Below are 26724 nucleotides of genomic sequence, written 5' to 3' on the forward strand. Positions count from 1 at the left end.
AAGGTTGGGACATGCACAGTAGGCCTGCATTACTGGTCTCCCGATTGCTGGCCAGTCCCGCGATTCCCCCCACCGCTGGCTGTGCAGCCCCACGCCCCCAATCACTGGTCTCGGATGTGTCTAGGCCAGCCCTGACCGTCCTCAGCACCCCCCTCAACCCCACTCAATCACCCCCCACTAGTCCCACCTTGATCTCTCCTACTCCTCAGCAATCCCAACCCTCCCCACCCCCACTGATCGTCCCCCGATCAGAGACCCCACCCCAATTAGCCTTGCCCTGTCTCCCCCTTGGGCACAGCCCAAGGCATCCTCCTACCCCCAACCTCCTTGGCCACCCCTTCATTCCAGCAGGGTTGGACCACCAGTTCCCCATTAGTGGGGAGCTGTTGTTAACCTCATTGGAGTGAAACACTCCCGGCAGCGTGAGGGAGAGGCTGGCAGCCCCGGAGACTTCAGTCCCAGGCTCACTAATTATATGTAATCCTCATTTGAATAAATTATGCAGCTCTGAGCTGATTTCTGGTGTGGAGCTGACGGTAGTGGAAAACCAGTGGCTGGAGACTCCCCAGCGGGGAGCCCACTCCAAGGCCTGCATTTGAGTGTCCTGGTTCTCTGCGCTGCCCCATTATCTCAAATCACTAAGCTGTGAGAACTGACGCAAGGTGAGGTGCACGACTTATTTTGGTTTGGCGATCATTGAGGTCGCTAAAGAGAGTTGTAATTCAAATTAAATTAGCTGGAGTAAGCCATTGTATAAATACTGACTTCGTCTCCAGTGAGAAAGATAAACTTTCTGTGTAAAAGGAGCAAATGAAATTTGACATGAAGCGTGATTATTTTCGGAAAGTCAGTGGATCTGCAGGTAACCGAGTCAGAACGTTATTGTGCACCCTTCACAAAGTTTAATATTTCTCAACAGAGCATTGGAAAATATTAATGGCATCAGGCGATAAGCATCAGACAATAAAGAAAGTCTTGACATCTCATAAAAAATGTGGTCATCTTTCTTGTCAAAGGTTACAAATCCTGCAACAAGATGTAGGTGTAGTTGATGCAGAGATACAAGACCAATAATAGGCGAGGTGATGGCCTGGTGATATTACACTAAGGCACTGTAAGGACAAAAGCTTAGATTTTTAAAAACATGGAGACATAGATAGGTACCGGAATTGTGGTATCAACAAAGTATCTGACTTTTAATGGAGTGGGATTTGCCTGTGAGGACTTCAGGAGTACGTGAAGAACTCAAGATCATGTTCATGAAATTCCTTTCCGCAAAGGACTCTGTGAAAAGAATCGTGGTGATTGATGAAATAAAGGGCACGGTTTTGAGCGAACTTAGTTTAATGAATTTCCATCATACTGTGCACCACAGAGGCTGGCGGGAGATTTACGTTAGTTGGGGGGGGGGGGGGGGCTAATCCTGCCTGAAAGGCTGGCATCAGAGTGCCGAGGGTGCCAGTGCACACGCACTGATCTCCCAGTAAATGGAAGATTGGTTGACATGTGTCTGCCATCCAATCGCCAGCCACCCCATCACTGGCCCTGACCCTCCCCCACTCCCCTGACATCGCTGCCCCAACTCTACTTCCCCCCCACTTCCCCAATTGCCAGCCCCCTCCCCTGCCCCCAATTACTGGCCCCCATCCCTGTTGCTGGGTACTATACGTGATCCTCGCTAGTCTGGGCCTCCACCGGTGGGGTCAGAAACCTGAGCGACCCGGACAATTGTGACCCGGGCTCACTAAATAGTTGGAAATCGGTACTTGCATATTGTAATCAGCTGGCGTTGTTCCCCGCTGCCAATTACGTGGGAAAATGTGGCCCGGGACAATCTCGACCACCGGATGCCATTTGCGATTCCCATTTTTGGCCACTCATTAACATTTCTGATTCGCTATGTTACTTGAGCAGCACAGCAGGCCAGGAAAACCATGCCCAAACCTCACTAATCAACCAGACTGCAAGTTGTCAATGTCCATGTCATGGACTGCAGCGGTTAGAGGCAGTGACTGAGCAACACATTCTCAGGGCTAATTAGGGATGAGCAATAAATGCTGGCCTTGCTAGTGACACTCACTCAATAAACAGATTAGAAACAGGATACGGGATTCTATTTATCAACTATTTTAAGTGAAATTTTGCGCTGAAGTTAAACTTTATTTATTAGTGTCACAAGTAGGCGACCTGAAGATTGCAATGAAGTTACTTTGAAAATCCGCTAGTCGCCACACTCCAGCGCCTGTTCGGGTACACCGAGGGAGAATTGAGCATGGCGCACGCACCTAAACAGCATGTCTTTCAGGAAGAAACTGGAGCACTCGGAGGAAGTCCACACAGACATCGGGAAACATGCAAATTCTGCACAGACAGTGACCTGAGCCGGGAATCGAACCCAGATCCCTGGGTTTTCTAGATTATTACTCATTTTGGGATAGTGTACACTCTATTGAAAATATGAGGAAAAGATAATGGATTGACTTTTGTCGACTTGAACTTAAAGCTGGGGAAATCATAGAATCCCCTACAGTGGAAGGAAACCTCAAACATTTAAATGGATGGATATGAGTCACCAATTGCCTGAGTGTTTTGTATAAAGAAATGCACGGAGGAAGGAATTATACAGTGTACTAGAGGAGGGGGTAATGTGTATAGAATAGGGAAGCTTTTGATGGAATTAGTTTTTAAACTTTTACTTGCATACATGTATTCCAATCTTTATTTTGAGAGAGAGGAGCGGTTGGATGCAGTTGATTTGTCCTTTAATTTGTTTAATTTAAATTTAATTATTTCAATCTAAGATAATATTGTACACAGTTGCTGGAAATTGTCTTGTGGAACAGATTAAAAGTATGTTTGCTGGATTAGTCAGCCCATGTTTGAATCAGAGTAGAATCATAGAATCCCTAAAGTGCAGGAGGAGGCAATTTGGCCAATGAAGTCTGCACTGACGACAATCCAACCCCAGCCCTACCCCTTAGCCCCATGTATTTACCCTGCTAATCCCCTGACACTAAGGGGCAATTCAGCATGGCCAATTAACCTAACCCACACATCTTTGGAGTGTGGGAGGAAACCGGAGCACCCAGAGGAAACCCATGCAGACACGGGGAGAATGTGCAAACTCCACACAGATAGTAGCCCAAGGCTGGAATCGAACACAGGTCCCTGGCACTGGGAGGCAACAGTGCTAACCACTGTGAACATGCACCTATGCCAAAAAATAGACTGCTAAAAATAAAGAGTAGGTTTCACTTCTATCCTTCCTGTCTTATTTTGTGGAATATAACCCTCACTATGGGACTACATCTGCTCACACGCCTAGTCAAAGCAGAGATTGCAACATTAAGTTACACAATGACAGCAAATATCCAATGCAATGTTAAATAAGGAAGAGTACAAGGTTCAAATGTTATCTAAAGCTGAAGGCAAATTGTGAATGGGGAGTTCTGACTGAAGGCTGATCTACTGTGATTGGATCGCTGGTTCACTGACCTAGTTAGACTATGGAAGTAACAGACCTGTCAGTCACATTCCTACTCTCAAATACCGTCCTTTGGAAACCCATAGCAAAGCTTGTGTGTCAAGTCCAAACGTTGGGCCAGTTGAAATCATTCAGCACAAACTGGGAACTGCGGTCGATCTGTGTCGGACTTGTTGTCTCAGCGCTACACCATATGGTGCATATATCCACTGTGCCAATGGAAACACGGTGGTTCAGCACAAATTTGCATTTATATAGTGCCTTTAATGAAGTAACAAATCCCAAGGTATCACACAAGAGGAAACTGGTATCGAGGCAAAGCAGCTGCATTAGCATGGCAAACCAAAAGCTTGGTTAAAGAAGCATCTTCAAAGAGTGTTTTAAAAAGTGGGAGAGAAGGTGAGGAAGGGGAATTCCAGAGCTTAGAGCCCAGGCAGTTGAAGGCACAGCTACCAGGGGGATCTGGGTTCGATTCCCGACTTGGGTAACTGTCTGTGTGGAGTCTGCGTGCTCTCCTTATGTCTGTGTAGGTTTCCTCCCACGGTCAAAAGACGTGCTGCTTAGATGAATTGGCCATGTTAAGTTCTCCCTCGGTGTACCCGAACAGGTGCCGGAGTGTGGTGACTCGGAGAATTTCACAGTAACTTCATGACAGTGTTCATGTGAGCCAACCTCTGACACTAATAAATAAACTTAATCACCAACTGTGGAGCGAAGCAATTATAATGGTACTAGTTGAGGTTCGCCCCGGGCAGCACTGTGACGCTGGATTCTGCGCTCTGCGGGCTGTTTCCAGGGATCCATTCCGAGACAAACAGGAGCTGCTGCTGGAGGGTCACCAACTCAGTGAAAGACCCTCTTCGGGTCTGCCCGAAACCTGTTGGTCTTCCAGTGCAAAGATGTCCTCGACTGAATGTTGTAGACTGGCACATTCCAAGGTCCATGACTATGTGCTGAGGGACTGTGTGCTCAGGGCAGCCACTGCCAAGGTGCAAAGGGGAAAAGATCACTGCGTAAGCCCTTTCAGCTAACGTAGGCCAAAAGGCTAGAAACTCGAACAGTGCCTATAATTCTAACTGTATGTGACATTGTTGAAGCACTGCAGAGTGCAACATGACCAACGAATATCGTTTGAAAAGAAACATATTGTCTGAAATGAAAATATTGAGATATTTGTAATTACTACATTGAAGCACTTCCGAGTGCCTCTTGATCTCTGGAGAAAACATAAGTATCACTGCACTTTACCGTCACAACAATTTGAAATGTTTTGTGAAGTGTCTTTCAAATTTTATATGAATAAAGTTTATCTTTGCAAAAAAACTAAAAATTTGGGGATGTAAAAAGCAACCAGTAGGAAAGGAGTGCAGAGTTTTGCGAAGGCAGAATGAGGTGACAGAGCTAGGGAAGAATGGGACACGGGGGAATTTGAACAGGAGGATGAGATCTTTGAAGTCAAGGTGTGGTTGGATTGGGAGCCAATGTAAGTCAGTGAGCTGAGAAGTAAAACGTGAATGAAAGGTGAGAGTGGTGGAGTGAAGGATGACCTCAGGTTTAATGAGTGGAGGTGGAGGATGTTTGTCTGGTCTGGGGTGCTTTGGGAGAGTTGAGTCTTGAGGTAACCAAAACATTTTTCTCAAAATCATAGAATCCCTACAGTGCAGAAAGAGGCCATTCTGCACCAACTCTCCGAAAAGAGGAACACACCCAGCCCTTTCTCAAACCCCACTAATCCCCCTATCTTGGGACACTAAGGTGCAATTTAGCATGGCCAATAAACTTAACATGCACATCTTTTGGACTGCAGGAAGAAACTAGAACACCCGGAGGAATGGGGGTGGTGCAGTGATTAGCGCTGCTGCCTCACAGTTCCAGGGACCTGGGTTCGATTCCTAGCTTGGCTCACTGTCTGTGTACATTCTCCCCCATCTGCATGGGTTTTATCGGGTGCTCCAGTTTCCTCCCACAGTCCGAAAGACGAGATGGCCATGCTAAATTGCCCCTCAGAGTCCCACGAGGCATAGGTTAGCGGGTAAATATGTGGGGTCACGGGGAAAGGGCCTAGGTGCGATTGTTGTTGGTGTGAACTCAATGGGTCAAATGGCCTCCTACCACACTGGAGGGTTTCTATCACTTTTCTATCTAACCCACGGAGCGAAATTGCAGACTCCACACAGGCAGCCACCCAAGGCTGAAATTCAACCCGAAGGCAGCAGTGCTAACCACTGTGCCGCCCTTATATCAGATGGTAAAGAGTTGGGTGTAGAGGGCTCCTGGCAAGAAAATGAAGGTAGAGATGCCGGCGTTGGACTGGGGTAACACAGTAAGAAGTCTCACAACTGGTTGGACTCTAACCTGGTGTTGTGAGACTTCTTACCAAGAAAATGAAGGAACAGTGTGTGCACTGCCTTGGTACACAATTTTTCACTCTGCACACCCTGTTACATGGGGGTCTGTCCTAACAGTGCATACTCAGTTAATTTATCATGCGGCGTGTTCAACAAATGAATAAATACCCGTGAAACAAAAGCAAAATACTGCATAAGCTGGAAATCTAAAAACAAAACATGGACACTGCTGGAAAAAGATCAGCAGGTCAGGCAACATCGAGGTGTCATAAAAGATGAGACCTAAAAACATCAACTCTGTTTCTCTCCTCACTGTCGCTGGGTCAAAATACTGGAACTCTCTTCCCCAAAGTGGCACAGTGGTTCGCACTGCTGCCTCACAGCACCAGGGATCTGGGTTCGATTCCCGCATGGGTGACTGCCTGCAGCGTCTGCATGCCCCCCCCCCCCCCCCCCATGTCCGCAGGGGTTTCCTCCGGGTGCTCCGGTTTACTTCCACGGTCCAGGAGACGTGCGGGTTAGGTGGATTGGCCCGGCTAAATCCTCCCTCAGTGTACCCGAACAGGCGCTGGAGTGCGGCGCCTGGGGGATTTTCACAGCAACCCCATTGCAGTGTTAATGTAAGCCTACTTGTGACTAATGGATAAACTTAAACACCAACGGTGGAGCGAAGCAGTTGTTATGGTATTTGTTGAGGTTCATCCCAAGCAGTTCCAGGATGCAGTGCTCTGGGCTGTTCCGAGGGGTGCACTCCGAGGCACTACCAATAAATAAACTTTAATTAATAATAAACTGCATTGAAAAGATTTTTCCTCACATCCCTTCCAAATCTGCTGCTCCTTATTTTAAATCCATGCCCCCTACTAAGGGGAAATATTTCTTTCAATCTACTCTATTGACATTGCTCATAAATGTGTACTTTGATCAGGCTCTCCCCTCCCTCCCCCCCACCCTTCTCTGCCCTCAGGAAAACAGCACCAGCCTAACCAGCTTCTCTTCACAGCTGAAAGATTCCAGCCCCAGGCAACATCCTGGTGAATCTCCTCTGCGTGCTTTGCAGTGCTGAGAAGCTGATTAATGAAGAATGATCAAGAGGGGCCTGCTTCTAAACGGGGCTGCGCCCAACCTGGCTGTGGGCCGTATCGGAAACGAAAAGGAGAATTTGTTCAAACTCCAAGCCCTTCAATGTTCTGAAGCCTCGCCCGACAAGCACAACTACCCCAACCCCTCGTTCCTCCAGGGCAAAGAAGTAAATCTGTGCACGCTGTCTCTCAGCTACTTGTAAATCTGCCTTCAGCTCAATCCCTTTGGCACTTGCTGCTCGCTGTCACACATTAAGCATATGCGCTGTCAATTCGCAGAGGGCACGAGCAGTAAGTGAAGCAGCGCCATAAAGGTGAAATATTCGCTTAATGCCTCCTTCACTGAGGCCAGACAATTTTTTTTGCTCTTTGAATTATGTTGGAAAGAGACCAGGTCCAGCTAGTGCTGCGCAAAACCAGGCAGCACGGTGGTACAGTGGTTAGCACTGTTGCCTCACAGCGCCAGGGACCCGGGTTCGATTCCCAGCTTGGATCACTGTCTGTGCAGAGTCTGCACGTTCTCCCCGTGTCCCCGTGGGTTTCCTCCCGCAGTTTGAAAGGCATGCTGCTTAGGTGCACTGCCCATGCTAAATTCTCCTTCCAAACAGATGCCAGAGTGTGGGTGACTAGGTAACTTTCACAGTAGCATCACTGCAGTGTTAAAGTAAGTCTACTTGCGACACTAATAAAAAACTTTAAAGCAGAACTGTTTTAAAACCTTGCTGTTTATGAAGCCAGTTGTGGCCGCAGTGTGATGTATGACCAGTAAGACAGAGATTGAGGATATATTTCCTGGGTACCTCAAATGATGAGCTTTAACATGAAGTAACAGCACCATAACACACGCTAAATTTCACAGTCACTATCTTGGCAGCATTCTGACGGAGTGACAGGCTTTCTGGTCTTTGTATAAATCACCTGATTTCCATTCTTTCAAAAATCAATATGGTGAAAGTGGGCTGAGCTCCACATCAGGCGGGTGACATGCCCAAGCCCACCACTGTGAAGACACTGTCGGTCTATATAATCTGGGATGGGTGGGTAGAACTTTCGTACTTCTCTGGAAATAGCCGCTCACATCACTGAGGCACGCGGGAAATTTAAACAATGAAGGGCCCGATTCGGGGGGGGGGGGGCAATCCTTATCACAAATGCGACCACCACCCCTGGCCGTCTCGGGAGGCTGCCACTTCCACAGAGATGGGTTTCCTGCGACAGTCACGTGGACCCCACTGGAGCCAGAGGCTCTGTTCCTCATTGGCAAAGGCCACAGGCAGGAAACCTCACATTTACGGGCGGCACGGTAGCACAGTGGGTTAGCACTGCTGCTTCACAGCTCCAGGGTCCTGGGTTCGATTCCCGGCTCGGGCCACTGTCTGTGTGGAGTTTGCACACTCTCCTCGTGTCTGCGTGGGTTTCCTCCGGGTGCTCCGGTTTCCTCCCGCAGTCCAAAGATGTGCAGGTTAGGTTGATTGGCCATGCTAAGAAATTGCCTCTTAGTGCCCTGGGATGCGTAGGTTAGAGGGATTAGTGGGTATAATATGTAGGGATATGGGGGTAGGGCCTGGGTGGGATTGCGTTCGGTGCAGACTCGATGGGCCGAAGGGCCTCTTTCTGCACTGTAGGAATCTATGATTCACTGCACCAAAGGCCAATCCTGAGGTGTTTCCCCCTTGGGTAAAGTGACAGTTTGGCCAGCCATTGCTTATTAATTTTATTTTGCGCCCCCCCCCCCACGAGAGAATCACCATTTTTAGGTGTTTTCTTTTCCTGATGAAGCTTCGGAATTTGTTGGCCCTCTTATTGGACCAGCAGTATCTGGAGCTATGACAGAGTGCACGGGAGCATCCAATGGGGAGGCCGGCTCCCAGAATATTGGTTGATAAGGAGAAGTGTAAGTGTTAGTTAGAGTCATAAAGCATCACTTGCTACTAAACAGTTTACTGTTTCACGCATGTTGCTGTGTACGGCATTTAGCATTGTGTGATGAAAGGTACAAATAATTTTTATCACTTACCACTTCTACGTTATTTCTTAGTGTCACAAGTAAGCTTACACTAACACTGCAATGAAGTTACTGTGGAAAATCCCCTAGTCAGTGCCTGTTTGAGTACACTGAGGGAGAATTTAGTACGGCCAAAGCACCTAACTAGTACGTCCTTCGGACTGCTGAGATGATTGGATGTTCCAATCATCATTATTTTAGAAGTGAGAACAATTGTGCTGAAAGTCTTCAAACAAAAAGTTCCATCTATATCATCAGCTGATCAGTCTTATGTGGCAAATGGTAAAGTAAGAGAGTCTTTAGTTTAGGACAATTAAGAAGCACGCACACGTCAATAGGAGATGCTGACCATATTTCTATGCAACACAAGTCAATCAAGTTACTGAGGCCTACTTGCTCCCGCAGAGCCTGTGCCATACAAGTCAGTGATACGCAACCCACTGATGAAGCACACTACAAGCAATCAGGTAACATTGGCTCACACAGACAGCATTCCTTTGCCCCTTTTGCACAATTGCACAGACTTCGCGCGCACATTTTCCTTTGGCCGCCTGACATTTTTGTGTCTTAAAAAAAACCGGTGATCTCAAACGGTTGACTTTGGTACCTTATTCCGAGTCTGTGTCTGTCCAACCAGGATGAGGATGTTGGATGAGATAATGGAGAAGCAGAAGTTTATCAGAATAATCGACCTTTCTTGGTTGATCCCAAGCTGGGAATCAACCTTGGGTCCCTGGTGCTGTGAGATAGTAATGCTAACCACCGTGCCACTCATAGGTGGGAGAATGGAATTGAGAAACGTGTCAGACACGACTGAATGGTGGAGCAGACTCGATGGGCCAAATGGCCTCATTCTGTTCCTATATTTATCGTCTAATATTGCTGAATTGGTTCTGCAGCTGTGGCCAGTGTGACCCTGACGTTGGGGTGCTGCACCCTGCGCTGAAATCATAGCTGGCGTTTGTGATGAAGGACAACTGAATATTAAAGCATAATCAAATGATTTATTACCTAAAGCCCTAGTGACTTTGGCAAATACATCTCCCGTCATCCTTCTTAATGACATTTAAAAATAACAAAACAGAGCAATATGTACCACGATAATGATTTCTCAAATGAAGAATGCCCTTGCAGAACTTAAACTGCAGGTGTTGAGAGAGCTTGGCTCAAGGGTTATGTTCAATTTTTACTTTACTTTCTTGTAAGGGGTAAAATATTATACATACAAACAGCATGTTAAAGATATATAAACCAAAAATGCTGCAAAGGCACAGGAGCTCTTGGCAGCATCCATCAACAACAGAGAAAAGACAAATTAATGTTTTAGATAAGGAAGCTTTATATCAAATTCTGGATATAGAGTCCATCTTTTCTCTCCTCTGCTTCCGACAGAGCCACTCCACGTTTCAACATTTTCCCCATGAATAAATCACAGGGCGGGACTGATCTCGAATAGGAACATTTATGAGCATTTTTATGTCTGCAGTTAAGCCTGGATGCGGTGAAAAAGCCTCTGTGATGTTCCAGTAGCTCAGCACCTGCCTCCTTTCTTCCGCGCACACAAGAAAATGTAGCCTTCTCCAACAGCTCTGGAGATCCAAACATGACTAATTTCAAATCACTCAACAGGATTGCCAGCTAAGTACAAGAATCATCGTCCACAGAGATGCTAATACCCATCCTACGCCACTGCAGCAGTCACTTCCCTTTACAAACAGTGCTTTCACTAATCCATCAAGGAGGTCTACTCCGCACATTGATCAGAATCCAGGAGAAGTACTTCCCAATATCAATCCTAAGGACAACCTTTGAGACCTGTCTTTTCCAAGCAGAAACGCACCAGTCTCTCCAAGTCTTCCCTCAGAACACTGGTGAGCAACAACGGGATCGTCCTCTGTACAGTCTCCGGCACTTGTAACATTTAATAGTTTGCAACCAAATGATATGGCAGCCAAGGAGGGCAACATCTGAAGCTTAACTTTATCACTAACCCATGAAAAGTGAAGACTTTCGCACATTATGGTCATGCAGTGATACAAAATGCCAATCTTATTAGTAACACAATGATGCAAACAGGGCCATTTCCCTGTAGTGTGCACTGCTATTATATATCCTGACCTGGATGTTCCAATCATCATTATTTTAGAAGTGAGAACAATTGTGCTGAAAGTCTTCAAACAAAAAGTTCCATCTACATCATCAGTTGATCAATCTTATGCAGCAAATGGTAAAGTAAGAGAGTCTTTAGTTTAGGACAATTAAGAAGCACGCACACGTCAATAGGAGATGCTGACCATATTTCTATGCAACACAAGTCAATCAAGTTACTGAGGCCTACTTGCTCCCGCAGAGCCTGTGCCATACAAGTCAGTGATACGCAACCCACTGATGAAGCACACTACAAGCAATCAGGTAACATTGGCTCACACAGACAGCATTCCTTTGCCCCTAAGAGTTGCACAGACTTCGCACGCACATTTTCCTTTGGCCGCCTGACATTTTTGTATCTTAAAAAGAAACCCGATGATCTCAAACGGTTGACTTCGGTACCTTATTCCGAGTCTGCGTCTGCCCGACCACGATGAGGATGTTGGATGAGATAATGGAGAAGCAGAAGTTTATCAGAATAATCGACCTTTCCGATCGGATGTACCTGTGCAAACACAACAGAAGGCTTGCTTTATAGTTGGAATGTGCAGAAAAGAAGGTTAATACACATCTCCAAAACTGAATCATCATGAAAATCGATCTGGCACCAAGTTCTGTTTTTGTAATTAGCAATTTTGTATTTAATTTAAATAATGTAATGTACCCATGGCTGAAGGTACACTAAAAGTGGTGGGGTACACAACTGTTTCACAGCAACCGGGTATAAGTGATAAAAATTATTTGTACCTTTAATCAAGCAATGCTAAATGCCGAACACAGCAATATGTGTGAACAATAAACTGTTTAATAGCAAGTGATGCATTATGACTTTAACCAGCAAGTCATGTTTTATTTATCTAAATTGACTTGTGCATGCTTCAGCTTAATTGTCCTAAACTAAAGACTCTATTACTTTACCATTTGCCACACAAGATTGATCAACTGATGATATAGATGGAACTTTTTGTTTGAAGACTTTCAGCACAATTGTTCTCACTTTTAAAATAATAATGATTGGAACATCCAGGTCAGGGTATATAGGCTGGAGGGATGCCAGCTGTTTAAGTTTATTTGTTAATGTCACAAGTAGGCTCACATCAACACCCCAATGAAGTTATTGTGAAAATCCCCTAGTCGCCACATTCTGGCGCTTGTTTAGGTACACTGAGGGAGAATTTAGCACGACCCAATGCACTTAACCAGCACATCTTTCGGACTGGGGGAGGAAACCCACGCAGACACGGGGAGAACGTGCAGACTCCATATAGGCAGTGACCCAAGCCAGGAATCGAACCTGCGTCCCTGATGCTGTGGGGCAGCAGTGCGATCCACTATGCAGAGAGGTGAAGTAAACTTTGTAGGTCACTAGACAGGCTGAACTGTCAGAGAGGGAGCCCGAACTTCAATAACGAAAGCCCGATTTTGTCAACCTCCAGTTATTGGTCCTAGCGACAGTAATCGATACAGTCCCCTAAAAATACTCTCTGAAACTCATGATAAATATCCCAAAATGTTGTCATAGTGGTAACGTCATTGGACTAGTAATGGAGGCCCTCTGGGAACATGAGTTCAAATATCACCAAACAGCTAATGGAATTTAAATTCAAACAAACCTGAAAGGTAGTCTGAGCAATGGAATCTATCATCGATGGTTATAAAAACTCTCCGGTTCAATATTATCCTTACTTGCTCTGGCTAACATGTGACTTCAGACTCACAGCAACGTGGTCGACTTTCAGGGATGGGCAATAAATGCCAACCTTGCCAGCTATGATCACTCCCAATGAATAAATAAATAAGACCTCTCTCACTGCAACATTCAACCCTAGTCTGTAATTCACCAGTTGCCAGCACTTCAGGGTTGGTCGCAGAGTTGTTGGCACCATTTCCACACATTTCAGAGACCCAGGTTCAATTCCTGCCTTGGGTCACTGTCTGTGTGAAATTTGCACTTTCTCCCCGTCTCTGCGTGAGTTTCTTCCGGGTGCTCCAGTTTCCTCCCACACACTCAAAGATGTGCAGGTTAAGTAGATTGGCCATGCTAAATTGCCCCTTACTGTCTCAAGATGTGTAGGTTAGGTGGATTGGCCACACTAAATTGCCCCTTAGTCTCCCAAGATGTGCAGATAAGGTGGATTGGCAATGGTTAATGCATGGTGTTACCAGAATAGGACGGGGGTGAAGAGGGTGTCAAAGTGTTGGTGCAGACCTAATGGACCAAATAGCCTTCTTCTGCACTGCACATTCTATTATTCCATGAAATAGCCTGACAATACAATCATATTGTAATGGGTGGCACCATGGCACAGTGGTTAGCCACAGCAGTTAGCATTGCTGCCTCATGGCTCCAGGAACCTGAGTTCAATTCCTAGCTTGGGTCACCGTTTGTATGGAGTTTGCAGTCCTCCCTGTGTCTGCTTGGGTTTCCTCCGGTTTCCACCCACAGTCCAAAGATGTGCAGGTTAAGTGTACTGGCCATGCTAAATTGCCCCTTAGAGTCCTGGGATGCATTAATTAGAGGGATTAGCTGGGGGTTATGGGGATAGGGTCTAGTATAGACACAATGGGCCAAATGGCCTCATTCTGCATTGTAGGGATTCCATGAGTGATGACTGTGCAGCCATGATTAGGATTGTGCACCCTAATAATAACTATCAGAACTGCATGCGTGAGGAACAAGTTGAATTTGAAGGTACGCACCTCCACAGCACAGCGTAGACCACTGCGAGAGCGATGAGGGCCATACAGGACAGACCACAGCCTACTATCAGAGTGACTGAAGGCATGTCAGCATTCTCCATATTCTGCAGAGGAAAACCAGAGACAGTTTATCAAGACAACAAAACCACATCTCATCACAATCAACTATTTATTCCTTTTACACAGCAAGATGTCTTCAATGCAAAGATCCAAACTTGATGAAGCTAACAGCAAAACTAGTGGAGATTAAAAAATATCTTTGACTTCTTCGGAAGACGTTGCAGGACCTCTTCCACCAGCATGGCGAATGCATTGGAACAACACCATCTGCAAGTGCTCCCTCCAAGTTGCATGCCATTCCAAGTTGAAAATATATCGCCATTCCTTCATTGTCACTGTGTTAAAATCTTGGAACTCCCTCCCTAACAGCACTGTGGTTGTACCTCCAGCTCAGAGACAGCAGCAGTTCAAGAAGGCAGCTCACCACCACCTTCTCGTGGGCAATTAGGAATGGGCAATAAATTCTGGCCCAGCTAGCGATGCCCACGTCCCATAAGTGACATGGTATTGTCATTGGACTAGTAATCTAGATGCTCAGCGTAATGGTCTGGGGATCTGGGTTTGAATCCCTCCATAGCAGATAGTGAAATTTGAATTCAATAAAAATCTGGAATTAATAGTCTACTGATGACCAGGAAACCATTGCCGAGTAGCAGCATGGTGACAGCACTGCTGCCTTGCAGTGTTGGGGACCCGGGTTCAATTCCTGGTTTGGGTGAGTATCAATGCGGAGTCTGCATGTTCTCCTTGTGCCTGCGTGGATTTCCTCCGGGTACTCTGGTTTATTTCCACAGTCCGAAAGACGTGCTGGTTAGGGGCATTGGCCACGCTAAATTCTCCCTCACTGTACCTGAATAGGCGCCGGAGTGTGGCGACTAGGGGATTTTCACAGTAACTTCGTTGCAGTGTTAATGCAAGCCTGCTTGTGACTAATAAATCATCTTTTCAAAAAAAAAAGATTATCGTAAAAGCCCATCTAGTTTCCTCACGTCCTTTCGGGGAGGCAATCTGCCGTCCTTACCCGGTCTGGCCTACATGTGACTCCAGAGCCATGGCAATGTGGTTGACTCTGAACTGCCACTCAGCTTGAGGGTAATTAGGGGTGGACAACAAATGTTGGTCTCGCCAGTGACATCCACACCCCACGAAAGAACAAAGAAAAACAATCTATAGCACAATTGGGGCATGTACTGGATATGAGGCAAGATAAAAGGGGAAAGAAATAAGCAAAATGTGACTTTGGACATAACAGCTTGTTATTGGCAGAGACACAGGAAGCTTAAGATGTGCCACACAAGGTAATTTATAGCATCACTCTGCTTCTTATCCACAAAATACATCACATTTCGCTCCCATGCTTAACATTTAATTCCTGCATTCTTTTAAACCGGAAATTCATTTCTTAATTGAATATTTAATTTTGTTTGGGAATAGGAGCCGTGCCATCTTAACGCTTTGATAATACAGTCCGTCGCTGGGGACTGCAATACTTAGCTTCAGACCATATCTGTGTACACATTATTTGAAATCAGGCCACACCAGATTAATTTGCATGATAATGTGTCAATGTTGCTGAGTGGCAGGGCTGGGAATGTGCGGTTTAAGTGAGACGATGAACATGATCTCCTCACAAGGCTTCTTGTTGTTGTGAGAGTCAGCTCCCAGACTCCTTGCTTTTGCGCAAACAGAGCCGTTGCCTAATTGGCATTACTCTGTTCCGTCAATCACTCAGGCGGGATTTGAAAAAGCTGGCACCCACAAGAAGTGCGCTTTTCACCATATTTCATCAACGGGTAAGCATAGCCGTGGGAACTCCACCATCCCTGAAGACTGCACTACTACAGCAACTTGCATGTTCACGCGGCACCTTAAATGTAGCAAAACAGTCCAAGTTGTACTTATCCTGCAGGCACATTTAGTGTTATTAGGAGACGTGCTTGGTCCAAGTGAGAGGTTTTAAGGAGCATCTTGAAGGAGGATAAAAAGGGTAGGGAGATTACCAAAGCAACAGTGATGCAGTCTGAAATGGGCCATTACTCTTTCGCTCTCTGTCACAGCAGCAATGCCCTAAGGACAGCTGGTAGCATTAGCAACACTCTTAAATCCAATGGCATTTTCCTCTGCAGGTTATGAGTTGCTAATGCATACCGCAGGTAACGGCTGTTTTCTGAATCATTTATCTCCAAGGAACAGCAACTCTGACAAGTACTTGTTTGAAACAAGAGAAAGTGGGACTCGTTTGTCAAATAATCTGTGCATACCCTTCTCAAGCATCAGCTGGATGTCCCTGCAAATCCCTACAGTTCTAAAAAGGAGACCATTTGGCCCATCAAGTCTGCACAAACTCTCTGATAACACTTCCCCCCAATCACCTCCAACTTATCCCCGTAGCACCACGCATTTACCTTGGCTAATCCACCTAACCTGCACATCTTTGGACACTAAAGGGCACCTTAGCATGGCCAATTCACCTAAACTGCACGTCTTTGGACACGAAGAAGCAATTTAGAATGGCCAATCCACTTAACTGGCACATCTTTGGACTGTGGGAGGAAACTGGAGCACCCGGAGGAAAACCACACAGACATGGGGAGAATGTACAGATTCCACACAGTGATCCAAGCCAGGATTCGAACCTGGGTCCCTGGTGCTGAGAGGCAGCAGGGCTAACCACTGCACCACCATGTTGCCCATTTCTCAACAAGCCATGGGAGTGATGATAAATTATAAGTAAGATATTTTCATCACCCTATGCAAACTCCAGAATACGGTGAGCTTCACATTTTACTTTGCTCTGTTGCATTTTCTGGTGTGCACATATGTACCATCCAGATATTTGGCGTACATCTGCCAACAAGTGACGCTCACATGTGTCAGGAATGATCTTTCTTTTTCTATGTGATCATCACTTCATAAATGCAAGAGTTTGAGCAAGCACGTAACTCACTCTTTGTACACATGCCTCACTTATACATTTTTAATGATTCCAGAGATAATATATCTGTATACCGATAGGAAATACGAAGAAAACCAATTTAGAGAAGGACATCAACAAAATGGAGGGAGCTAAGTCCAAAGGTGTGAAGTTAGGCGGATTGGCCATGGTAAGTTACCCCTTAGTGTCCAAAGATGAGAGGTTAGGTGCATTGGTCATGGTATATTGCCCCTTAGTGTCCAAAGATGTGCAAGTTAGATGTATTAGCCATTTTAAATTACCCCTTAGTGTCTAAAGATGTGTTAAACATAAGAACTAGGAGCAGGAGTAGACCATCTGGCCCCTCGAGCCTGCTCCGCCATTCAATAAGATCACGGCTGATCTTTCTGTGGACTCAGCTCCACTTACCCCTGCTCACCATAACCCTTAATTCCTTTACTGTTCAAATATTTATCTATCCTTGCCTTAAAAAAATTCAATGAAGAAGCCTCAATTGCTTCAGTGGGCATGGAATTCCACAGATTCACAATTTTTGTGTGAAGAAGTTCCTCCTCAACTCAGTCCTAAGTCTGCTTTCCCTTATTTTGAGGCTATGCCTCCTAGTTCTAGTTGGTTAGATGGATTGGCCATGACAAATGTGCAGGGCTACAGGGATAGAGCAGAGAGGATGGCCTGAGTAAGATGCTTTTTCAGAGAATCAATACAGACTCGAGGGGCGGAATGACCTCTCTATGAACTGCAGGCATTCTATGGTTGTATAAGACAATCTACCACTCTGTCAATCACTGCATACAGAAGGATAGTTATAGACCAGCTCTGTTCTCCAAAGCAAAATAAATGGATAACAAGATCCAGATTAGGAAATAAATTTGGAGTTGAGGATCAAAACTGGGCCCTCTTGATGGTTAAGCTGTTGGAAGAGAATGTTACACGTACAAATATGCAGTAAGAGTTGGCGGTACGGTGACTGAGCGGAGTCTGCACATTCTCCCTGTGTCTGCATGGGTTTGCCCCAGGTGCTCTGATTTCCTCCCACAGTCCAAAGATGCACAGGTCAGGTGGATAGGTCATTCTAAATTGCCCCTTTTGTATCCAAAGACGTATAGGTCAGGTGGATCAACCATGGTAAATAAGTGGGATTACGGGAATAAGGCAGGGTGGGTGGGCATGGATGGAATGCTCTTTTAGAGAGTCAGTGTAGACTTGATGGGCTGAATAGTCTTCTTCTGCACTGTAGGGATTCTATGGCTATGATCTGGACTCCTACAAAAGCAGATTTAAGAATATTAGCAACAATGATCACTGAACCGTTAACAGTACAGAAGACGACCATTTGGCCCATTGTGTTTGAACTGGCTCTCTGAATTCACTTCATCTATTCTGTAGTAACACTGCACATTCTTTCCTTTCGGGGAACGGTCTAATTCGCTTTCAGATGCCTCGAGTGAACAGGTCGCCAGCACCAGACTCTGTGTCAGTGCATTCCAGATCAGGCCCCTGAGAATTTTAAACATCTCTAGCAAATCTCCTCTCAGCCTTCCCTTCTCCAAGGGAAACAGTCCGACGTCTCCTTATGAGCAATATTCACTTGGCGATGAATTCAGCAGAGACAGAAATGGTCTAAAATAAGATCAGGGTAGAAATTGGAGTCTCTCAGTGTCCCGCATTTTCCTTTGCGATCGGTGCTGATGTATACAGTGGTGAATCAGAAAGTCACTTCTCTAAGCCAATCAGAATCACGACACTTGATGTTTTTAGTCTCCTCCAGACAGATTTAATTAAGGCTGCAGACATCGCACTGACAGATTTCTCCGATCCAAGAGGCTGGAGTTTCCTCTGCATTTGTGTCCAAAGACACGTGTAATCTGGGCCTAAACTAATTACGTGGTTCCAAAGATCGATGCAACATAAACATAAGCGAGTTAGCCACATGGCTATGATATACCCATGTCTTCTCGAGTTTTTTTCAATCCATTTACAATCCACACTTTGGGGACACGGTGGCATATTGCTGATATCACTGGATCAGTAATCCAAAGGCTCCGGAGAATGCTCTGGGAACCTGGATTCGTACCCCAGCACCACAGCTGGTGAAACTTCAATTAGATTTATAAAATCAGAAATTGGAAGCTAGTCTCAGTAACGGTGATAATGAAACTACTGGTGACTGTTGTAAAAACCCATCTGGTTCACTAATGCCCTTTAGGAGAGGAAATCTGCCACCCTTACCCGGTCTGGCCTACATGTGGCTCCAGGGCCATTAATCCTTAGCCACCCTCTGAAATGGCCTAGTAAGCCATTCACTTTATGGGTGGGAAACAAATGTTGAACTGTGACGTCCATATCCCAGAAAAGAGCAAAATAAAGCTCTCAAGTGATATTTAAAGTTTATTTACTAGTGTCACAAGTAGGCTTTCATTAACACTGCAATGGAGTTACTGTGAAAATCCCCCAGTCACCACACTCTGCCACTTGTCCAGGTACACTGATAGAGAATTTAGCACGTCCAATGCACTTAGCCAGCACGTCTTTCAGACTGTGGAAGAAAGTCAGAGCACCCAGAGGAAACCCATGCAGACACGGGAAGAATGTGCAGACTCCACACAGGCAGTGACCCAAGCTGGGAATCGAACCTGGGTCCCGAGTGCTGTGAAGCAGCAGCGCTAACCATTCTGCCATCGTGCCGCTGATATTGGCCTCTGGGTTGCAATCACTGGCTGACTGACACTCTGTAGGGACTCAGCTTTACTCGAACTCCAAAGCCATTGTTTTGTCCGACCCTCCTCATTCAGGCGGGGTGAGTCTGAAACAGCAAAACAGCTCAGGGGCTCCCGCAGCCAAGTGTAAAGGGAACATGGCAATGGAGTTACCTTCCCAGTTTAGAGAAAAATATTGAAAGCACGGAGTAAATGGGATGTGGGGTGAGGGTACTTCCAACAGCAGGGGGAGGGGTAAATAAGAATGTTGGGGTGGGGAGGTGTCGGGTTGGGTCAGACTGGGTGAGAGGGTCCCTTGGGAAGGTCAGGGTGTGGGGGGAAATGGGGTGATGTACTGCGTGGAGTCTGGTCTGGCTCTTTAAAATAGTTACTCTGAAGTTAGAAGTGTTTTTTCTCCTCCTAACTTTTTCAGAGTAATTCTCTGCTTCTGGACAATTGCAGGGTAAACCCTTACCCAGGAACTTCTGAGAAGGGATAGCCCAGTGCAACTTTGGGGTCGGCCCCCAAATCCAATGCAGGGGAGCCAGGGTGTTAGGGACCAATGTGTGCGCTAGTGGGGGAAACTTGGCATTGCAACTGGCTTCTCAGCAACTGGAGAAAGCAGGGCTTCTCATTGTTAGTTCTGATGGTTTGCTTAAAAATTAAATTTCCCATAAAGACTGACTCTGCATTTTCTATGCACGATTGTAATATTGAAAAGCTGATAATGTCCCTTCACTGCAAGTTTGTCAACATACTGCACCACACACGTACGCGAATAATGGCTAAACTTCAAGTTTTAGACTCAAGGAAGGAATATTCTGGCATAGCTACATTTGATCCCAGTTGCTTACACTGATTAATGTTTGGATCTTAAGTTTGGATGCATTCTAATGAGACAAATCAGGATGCTCGAATGTCACTTGCTGTTTCCAAAAACGGGGGCGACTTTGGGCACAATTTCAGATCCAGCTTCTGGATTGCAGCCTATAGAATTAAACATGTGCCTTTACTAGATGCAATCCTTTTAATTCTACGTCGATACATAGTGAACCAGACTTGCAAAAGCAGAAAATAACCTATATAGGAACAGGAAGAGGCCATTCAACCCTTCAAATGTTCTACCATTTAATCAGATCATGGGGGATCCATATCTTAAATCGATCCACCCATCTTCGTTCCGTAACCTTTAGTACCTTCACAGAGCCTCTTTCAAGCTCGGTTTTGAAACTTCCAAATGACCCCCAGCCTCATCAGATCCTTTTGGCGGGAGGCGGGGTGTAGGAGGAGGAGTGGGAAGAGTTCTGGATTTCCACGAGCTGTTATTTGAAGAAGTGCTTCCTGACTTGGCCTCCGAACAGCTTCGCTTCAATTTGAAGATTATGCCCCAGGCTACACTGGACTCCTCAACCAAAGGAAATAGTTCCTCTTGGCGCAACATCGAGGGCCGAAGGGCCTGTACTGCGCTGTAATGTTCTATGTTCTCCATCCTTTAAATCACCTCCATCAGATCACCCCTTCACCTTCTAGACACGAAGGTACACAAACTCAGATGTACCCTGTCCCTAGAACTTAATACTCCATCAGAGACCAATCAAATCCCTGATCTTTTTGTATATTCATGAAAGCTGTTTCCCTCATCAATGTAATCTGTGGAACATGAGTATGTGGCACCGTTAAGGGTATCCCTATTCATTTAGGCCGAGGTCCCTCTGAACTCATTAATACAATAGCACTATAGGTGCCTGAAACTAGGGTCACAATTCTCCCATCCCGCTGCTCTGATTTTTTTTAGTGTAGCGGGCCAAGAGATTGTCGCGTCGGCCAATTCGCGGGGTTCGCGTGCATGTCCACTCTTCACTAGCGCCTAGTGGGGAGAATTCCACCCCAGATAGCACAGATTTCACAAAAAATAATTGCCATGTTTTAAATGCAAGTTTAATGCAAAGTGCAAAACGGTTCCGTAGTGAATTGCAAATTATTTATCAATAAATTGCAAATAACAATTGAATACATTTATTGCTCTGGTCAATGTTATAGAGAGTGACTGCCAACTCTTAGTTCACTCTGTGAATTTGGAATAGAATAAAAGTGTCATACCTCAATGAAGTACTGTAAGAGTTACTAATGCAATTACTTGCAAAAACTGCCTGCCATATAGTGTGAAATAATAGACAACAGGGAATGATATCAATGCTATAATCTAATTGAGGGGTTCATAAAAGACATGAGCTTCAAGTGCATGGTTTATGATACTGCTTGAACCTCTTAATAAGGTTACAGCACTGACATCTACTCCCTGTTGCCTATTACTCTGTGTAGAATTTTCCAAAAGTACAAGGAGATAAGATCACTTCCCTTGCAATTGTTGTAAAGCAATTGCATGATCAAGAGTCTCAGATGATGCACATTACAGGGCTAGAAGATAGCTCAAGCAATCTGCATAGTTCCAGAATCCCTGAGATGAATGTACACTATTGCTACAATCCAAGGGACCACTGGGGCAGATCTAGATTTTGAGAGATTCTGGAATATTGTGACAGCCAGTCGGCAACCTGTTTCACCGCCCACCCCGCCCCCCCCCCCCCCCCTCCACCCCCAACTTCAATTGTGAATGAAGTTTAAAGTTTTAGAAAGTTTATTTACTATTGTCACAAGTAAGCTTACATTAACACTGCAATTACTGTGAAAATCCCCTGGTTGTCATACACCAGCGCCTGTTTGGGTACATTTCCCACGGTGGCGCAGTGGTTAGCTTCACAGCTCCAGGTTTCGATTCCTGGGCTTGGGTCACTGTCTGCCCAAAGTTTGCATATTCTCCCCATGTCTGTGTGGGTTTCCTCTGGGTGCTCCCGTTTCCTCCCTCACTCCACAGATGTGTGGGTTAGGTGGATTGGCCATGCTTAAATTGCCCCTTAGTGTCCCGGGATGTGTACGTTAGCGGGATTAGCGGGATAAATGTGTGGGGTTGAGGTCCTAGGGTGGGATTATTGTCACTATAGACTCGATGGGCCAAATAACCTCCTTCTGCCCTATAGGGATTCTTTGATTCTACTGAGGGAGAATTTAGCGTGGCCGATGCATCTAAACAGTACACCTTTCAGATTGTGGGAGGAAACCGGAACACCCGGAAGAAACCCGTGCAGACATGGAAATCTGTATGGTCAGTGACCCAAGCTGGGAATCAAACCTGGGACCTTAGCATTGTGAGGCAGCAGTGCTAACCACTGTGGAGAGATTCCCTATCTTACCCCACTGAACTCAATCAAGGCCTAACCCACTAGCTTTGATTTAGTGCCCGACTGCACCTTAATAATGATTACGATGCAATGGCTTTCAAATGATTGATTTTGCGATTCTTTGTCAGGGATAATTTTTCAATGGCTAGTACGAATATAAGATGTGAATTGTAACAGTGATGATATTCCAATATAAAAGTTTAATCAGTCAATGATGAACAGTTATTGAAAAGAGCCAACACCATTAATCCTTTGCCTCACTTTCCAAACATGTCAAGTCTGCAGGTTATACAGAATGAATGACATAGAACATAGAACACTACAGCACAAACAGGCCCTTCGGCCCACAAGTTGCACCGATCATATCCCTTCCTACCAGGCCTATCTATAACCCTCAATCCCATGAAATCCCATGTAAATCAGGCCATTCAGACCAAGTGCTGCATGCCAGTATTTATATGCTCTGTAATCAACAAAGTTGTGCTGGCTTTCCTGAACTAATCTACGCTTGTTTGAGTAACAGTTAATTTTCTCCCGGATTATCATCCCTAAAAGCTTTTTCACTGCCGGGTCTGTGTGAGCTTGGATTATTCTTGCACCTTTTTTGAACGAGTTCTAACGTGCAGCTTTCCAGCCCTCTGGCACCACCCCTCTATCACAGAACTGGGTATACAGCAAGGAAGAAAGTCCCATTGTGACTGCACCGCTCTCCAAACGAGCATCATGACTCTGTGCCATTCCCCTGCCTTTGCCCTGTGTCTCAGCACATTGTTTCCAATCAAATAATCAGCTCACGTCCTCTGGAATGCATTGATTGAACCTGCCTTCACCAAACTTCCAGGCAGTGCATTCCAGACCCCGAACCACACTCTGTGTGAAAAAGATTTTCCTCGCGTTGCATTTGTTTGCTTTGCGAATCACTTGAAATCCGTGCCCTCTCACTCTTGACCCTTTTATCAATGGCGACAGTTTCTCCCTATCTATTTTGTCCAGTCCCCTCATGATTTTGAATATCTCTATCAAATCTCCTCTTAGCCCTCAGTGCTAGTCTCCAATCTATCCTCATAACTGAAGTTTCTCACCCAGGAACCATTCTTGGAAACCTCTTTTGCCCTCTCTCCAATGCATTCACATCCTTCCTAAAGTGTGGTGTCCAGAACTGTACACAGTATTCCAGCTGAGGTCTAACTGGTGTATTCTACAATTTCAGCATAATCTCCTTACTCTTGTACTCCAAGCCTCTATTAGTAAAGTCCAGGATACTATACGCTTTATTAACTGCTCTCTCCACCTGTCCTGTCACCTTCGATGCTCATATATACCCAGATCCTTCTGCTCCCAAAGAATTTTATCCCTTATTTGACATTGTCCCTCCATGTTCTCCTTACCAAACTGCATCTCCTTACACTTCTCCACATTAAACTTCATCTGTCACCTATCTGTCCATTCCACCAACTTGTCTATTTTTTTGGAGTTCTACACTGTCCTCTTCATAATTTACAATACTTCCAGGTTTTGAGTCAATCGCAAACTCAGAAGCTATCCCCTTCACACCAATCTCTGCATCATTACCGTACATCGTGAGAAGCAAGAGTCCCAATATTAACTCCACTACAATCCTTCCTCCAGCTCAACAAATATCCATTAGCTTCCTATTATTCAGCCAATTTTGGATTCATATTGCTACTGTCCCTTTTATTCCATGTCCTATAACTTCTCTCACAAGTCTGTTGTGTGGCATTCCATTAAATGCCTTCTGAAACTCCGTGTACATCATATTACTTACATCACCGTTTCTGTTATCTCCTCAGAAAACTCAGGCAAATTGGTTAAACATGACTTCCCCTTTGGAAATCCATGTTGGCTCTTCTTAATCGACCCACATGCGACTACTAAATGTATTCCAAGTAATTGTTTCCTGAAGCTTGCCCTCCCACCCCCACCTCCCAAATTTAAATGACCTGGTCTGTAATTGCTGGGGCTACCCTTACAACCTTTTTTTGTGAACAAGGAGGACTGAGAGATTAGGGCCACTGCGTCTGCAATTTCCACCCCTATTTCTCTTGGCGATCTCACACAAGCGGACAATTTAAAATCGTCACTCCGTTCACATGCGTGGCTCTTTGTACATTTACGCATCACTCTGTCAAATTCAAACGCCAGCGAATCTAAATATGAAACTTCTGCAAAAAGTTGGTGTTAATCTTGGAAAGCAAGCTACATTCCTCAAAATAATTAAGCATAATCAAGGACCCCACACACACCCCGGACATACGCTCTTCCACTTTCTTCCGTCGGGAAAAAGATACAAAATTCTGAGGTCACGTACCAACCGACTCAAGAACAGCTTCTTCCCTGCTGCCATCAGACTTTTGAATGGGCTTACCTTGCATTAAGTTGATCTTTCTCTACACCTTAGCTATGACTGTAACACCACATTCAGCACTCTCTCCTTTCCCTCTCTATGAGCAGTACGCTTTGTCTGTACAGCACGCAATAAACAATACTTTTCACTGTGTACTAATACTGTAATAAAGCAAATCAAAAAAATCGACTCAGATTCTGACTCTCTCAATCACATGACTACGACCGTCATGACTCAGGTGATAAAAACCCTCACCTTTGGATGAGAAGATGGTGCCTTCAGATCCTATTCCAGAGACTTGAGCAGAAAGATCTGAGGCAATGCTATACTGTCAGAGGTGCGGTAATTTGTAGGCAACACTGAACCAAGGTTTCCACCTGCCCTGGATGGCAAAGATTTCACGGCAATATAAAGCAGAAGAGCAGGGGAGGGGAGATTATCTCCAATGCCACGATCAATAATTAATCCTCCTCCTGGCTTATATTTATCCCTTACTCAGCATCGCTAAAACAGGTTATCAGCTCATTATCACAGCTTGGAACTTGTGCAAAGACTCGCTGCCTCACTTTCACAGCGGCACAGTGGTTAGCGCTGCTGCCTCACAGTGCCAGGGTCTGGGGTTTGATTCTCAGCTGAGGGCACTATCTGCGTGGCATCTGCGTGTTCTTCCCCTGTCTACGTGGGCCTTCTCTGGGAGCGTAGCGACGAGGCGATTTTCACAGCAACTTCAATGCAGTGTTAATATAAGCTTACTTGTGACACTAATAAATAAACTGTAAAAACTTTCAAATGTATTTTATTGGCTGTAAAGCACACGGTTGCGGGGAGGGGCGCGTGGTATCTTGAGGTCATAAGGGCGGTATATAAATGCCAATCCTTCTTTAGTCTGAGGTTATTAAATTGAGAAATTGATAATAATAATGTTGGAAATTGCTTTTGTGGAATAACTGAACGAGCAGCAAGGGTTTGGTACCAATGGTCAGATTTTTGCGGAGTCACAGAGACTCAGTAGACCTTTAAAAATGATGAGTGAGACCCAGATTCAGAAGTTCCACTTCCATTTCCAACAGGTCTCATTCTCACTGGTAGTGGAAGCAGTGGGTGCGGGACAGGACAAGGAGGGGATGAATCACATACGAGGAAAATCCAAGCTTGGTTGGGCCTTTCAAACTCAATGCTGAATTCAAGCACATCATGTTTTCCCTGCATCCTTAAAGCAGGATTCACAAACTTGTGGAATGGAAGTAAATGCTCACACACCAGATACAGTATGTAGAACGAGCAAACTCTGAAATAGTTTAAATCCCCAGCCCGTTAATAAATAAAATAATTAAAGGCAGTTTCTGTCAGCGAGAGTTTAAAATAAACCCGTTATCACAGAAATCATACAGAATTTCTGTATTCTGAAATTTGCAAGTCTGCAAAGACAACAATCGTACCCAGACCTTATCTCTGTAACCCCACATATTCACCCCACTAATCCACGCATCCCAGGACACTAAGGGGCAACTCAGCATGGCCAATGCACCTAACTTGCACATCGTTGGACTGTGGGAGGAAACCGGAACTCCCAGAAAAAACTCACAGAGACATGGGGAGAATGTACAAGCTCCACAAAGACAGTGACCCAAGCTGGGAATCGAACCCAGTTTCCTCGAGCTG

The 26724-nt window shown here is 45.3% G+C and overlaps 1 protein-coding gene across 1 annotated transcript in view; it reads right to left on the bottom strand.

Moving 5' to 3' along the window:
- The window catches only part of adgrb3 (adhesion G protein-coupled receptor B3), a 791427-nt gene that overhangs the window by 166997 nt on the left and 597706 nt on the right, over window positions 1–26724 (bottom strand). The window contains exons 18-19 of the mRNA XM_080191979.1: window positions 13768–13871; window positions 11470–11572 (exon numbers count right to left, since the gene is read on the bottom strand). Of these exons, the coding sequence (XP_080048105.1) occupies window positions 11470–11572; window positions 13768–13871 (207 nt within the window). The remainder of the gene's footprint in view (window positions 1–11469; window positions 11573–13767; window positions 13872–26724) is intronic.

The sequence above is a fragment of the Carcharhinus amblyrhynchos genome, chromosome 7, assembly GCF_965287045.1.
Source record: "Carcharhinus amblyrhynchos chromosome 7, sCarAmb.v2.hapA, whole genome shotgun sequence".
Taxonomy (NCBI): domain Eukaryota; kingdom Metazoa; phylum Chordata; class Chondrichthyes; order Carcharhiniformes; family Carcharhinidae; genus Carcharhinus; species Carcharhinus amblyrhynchos.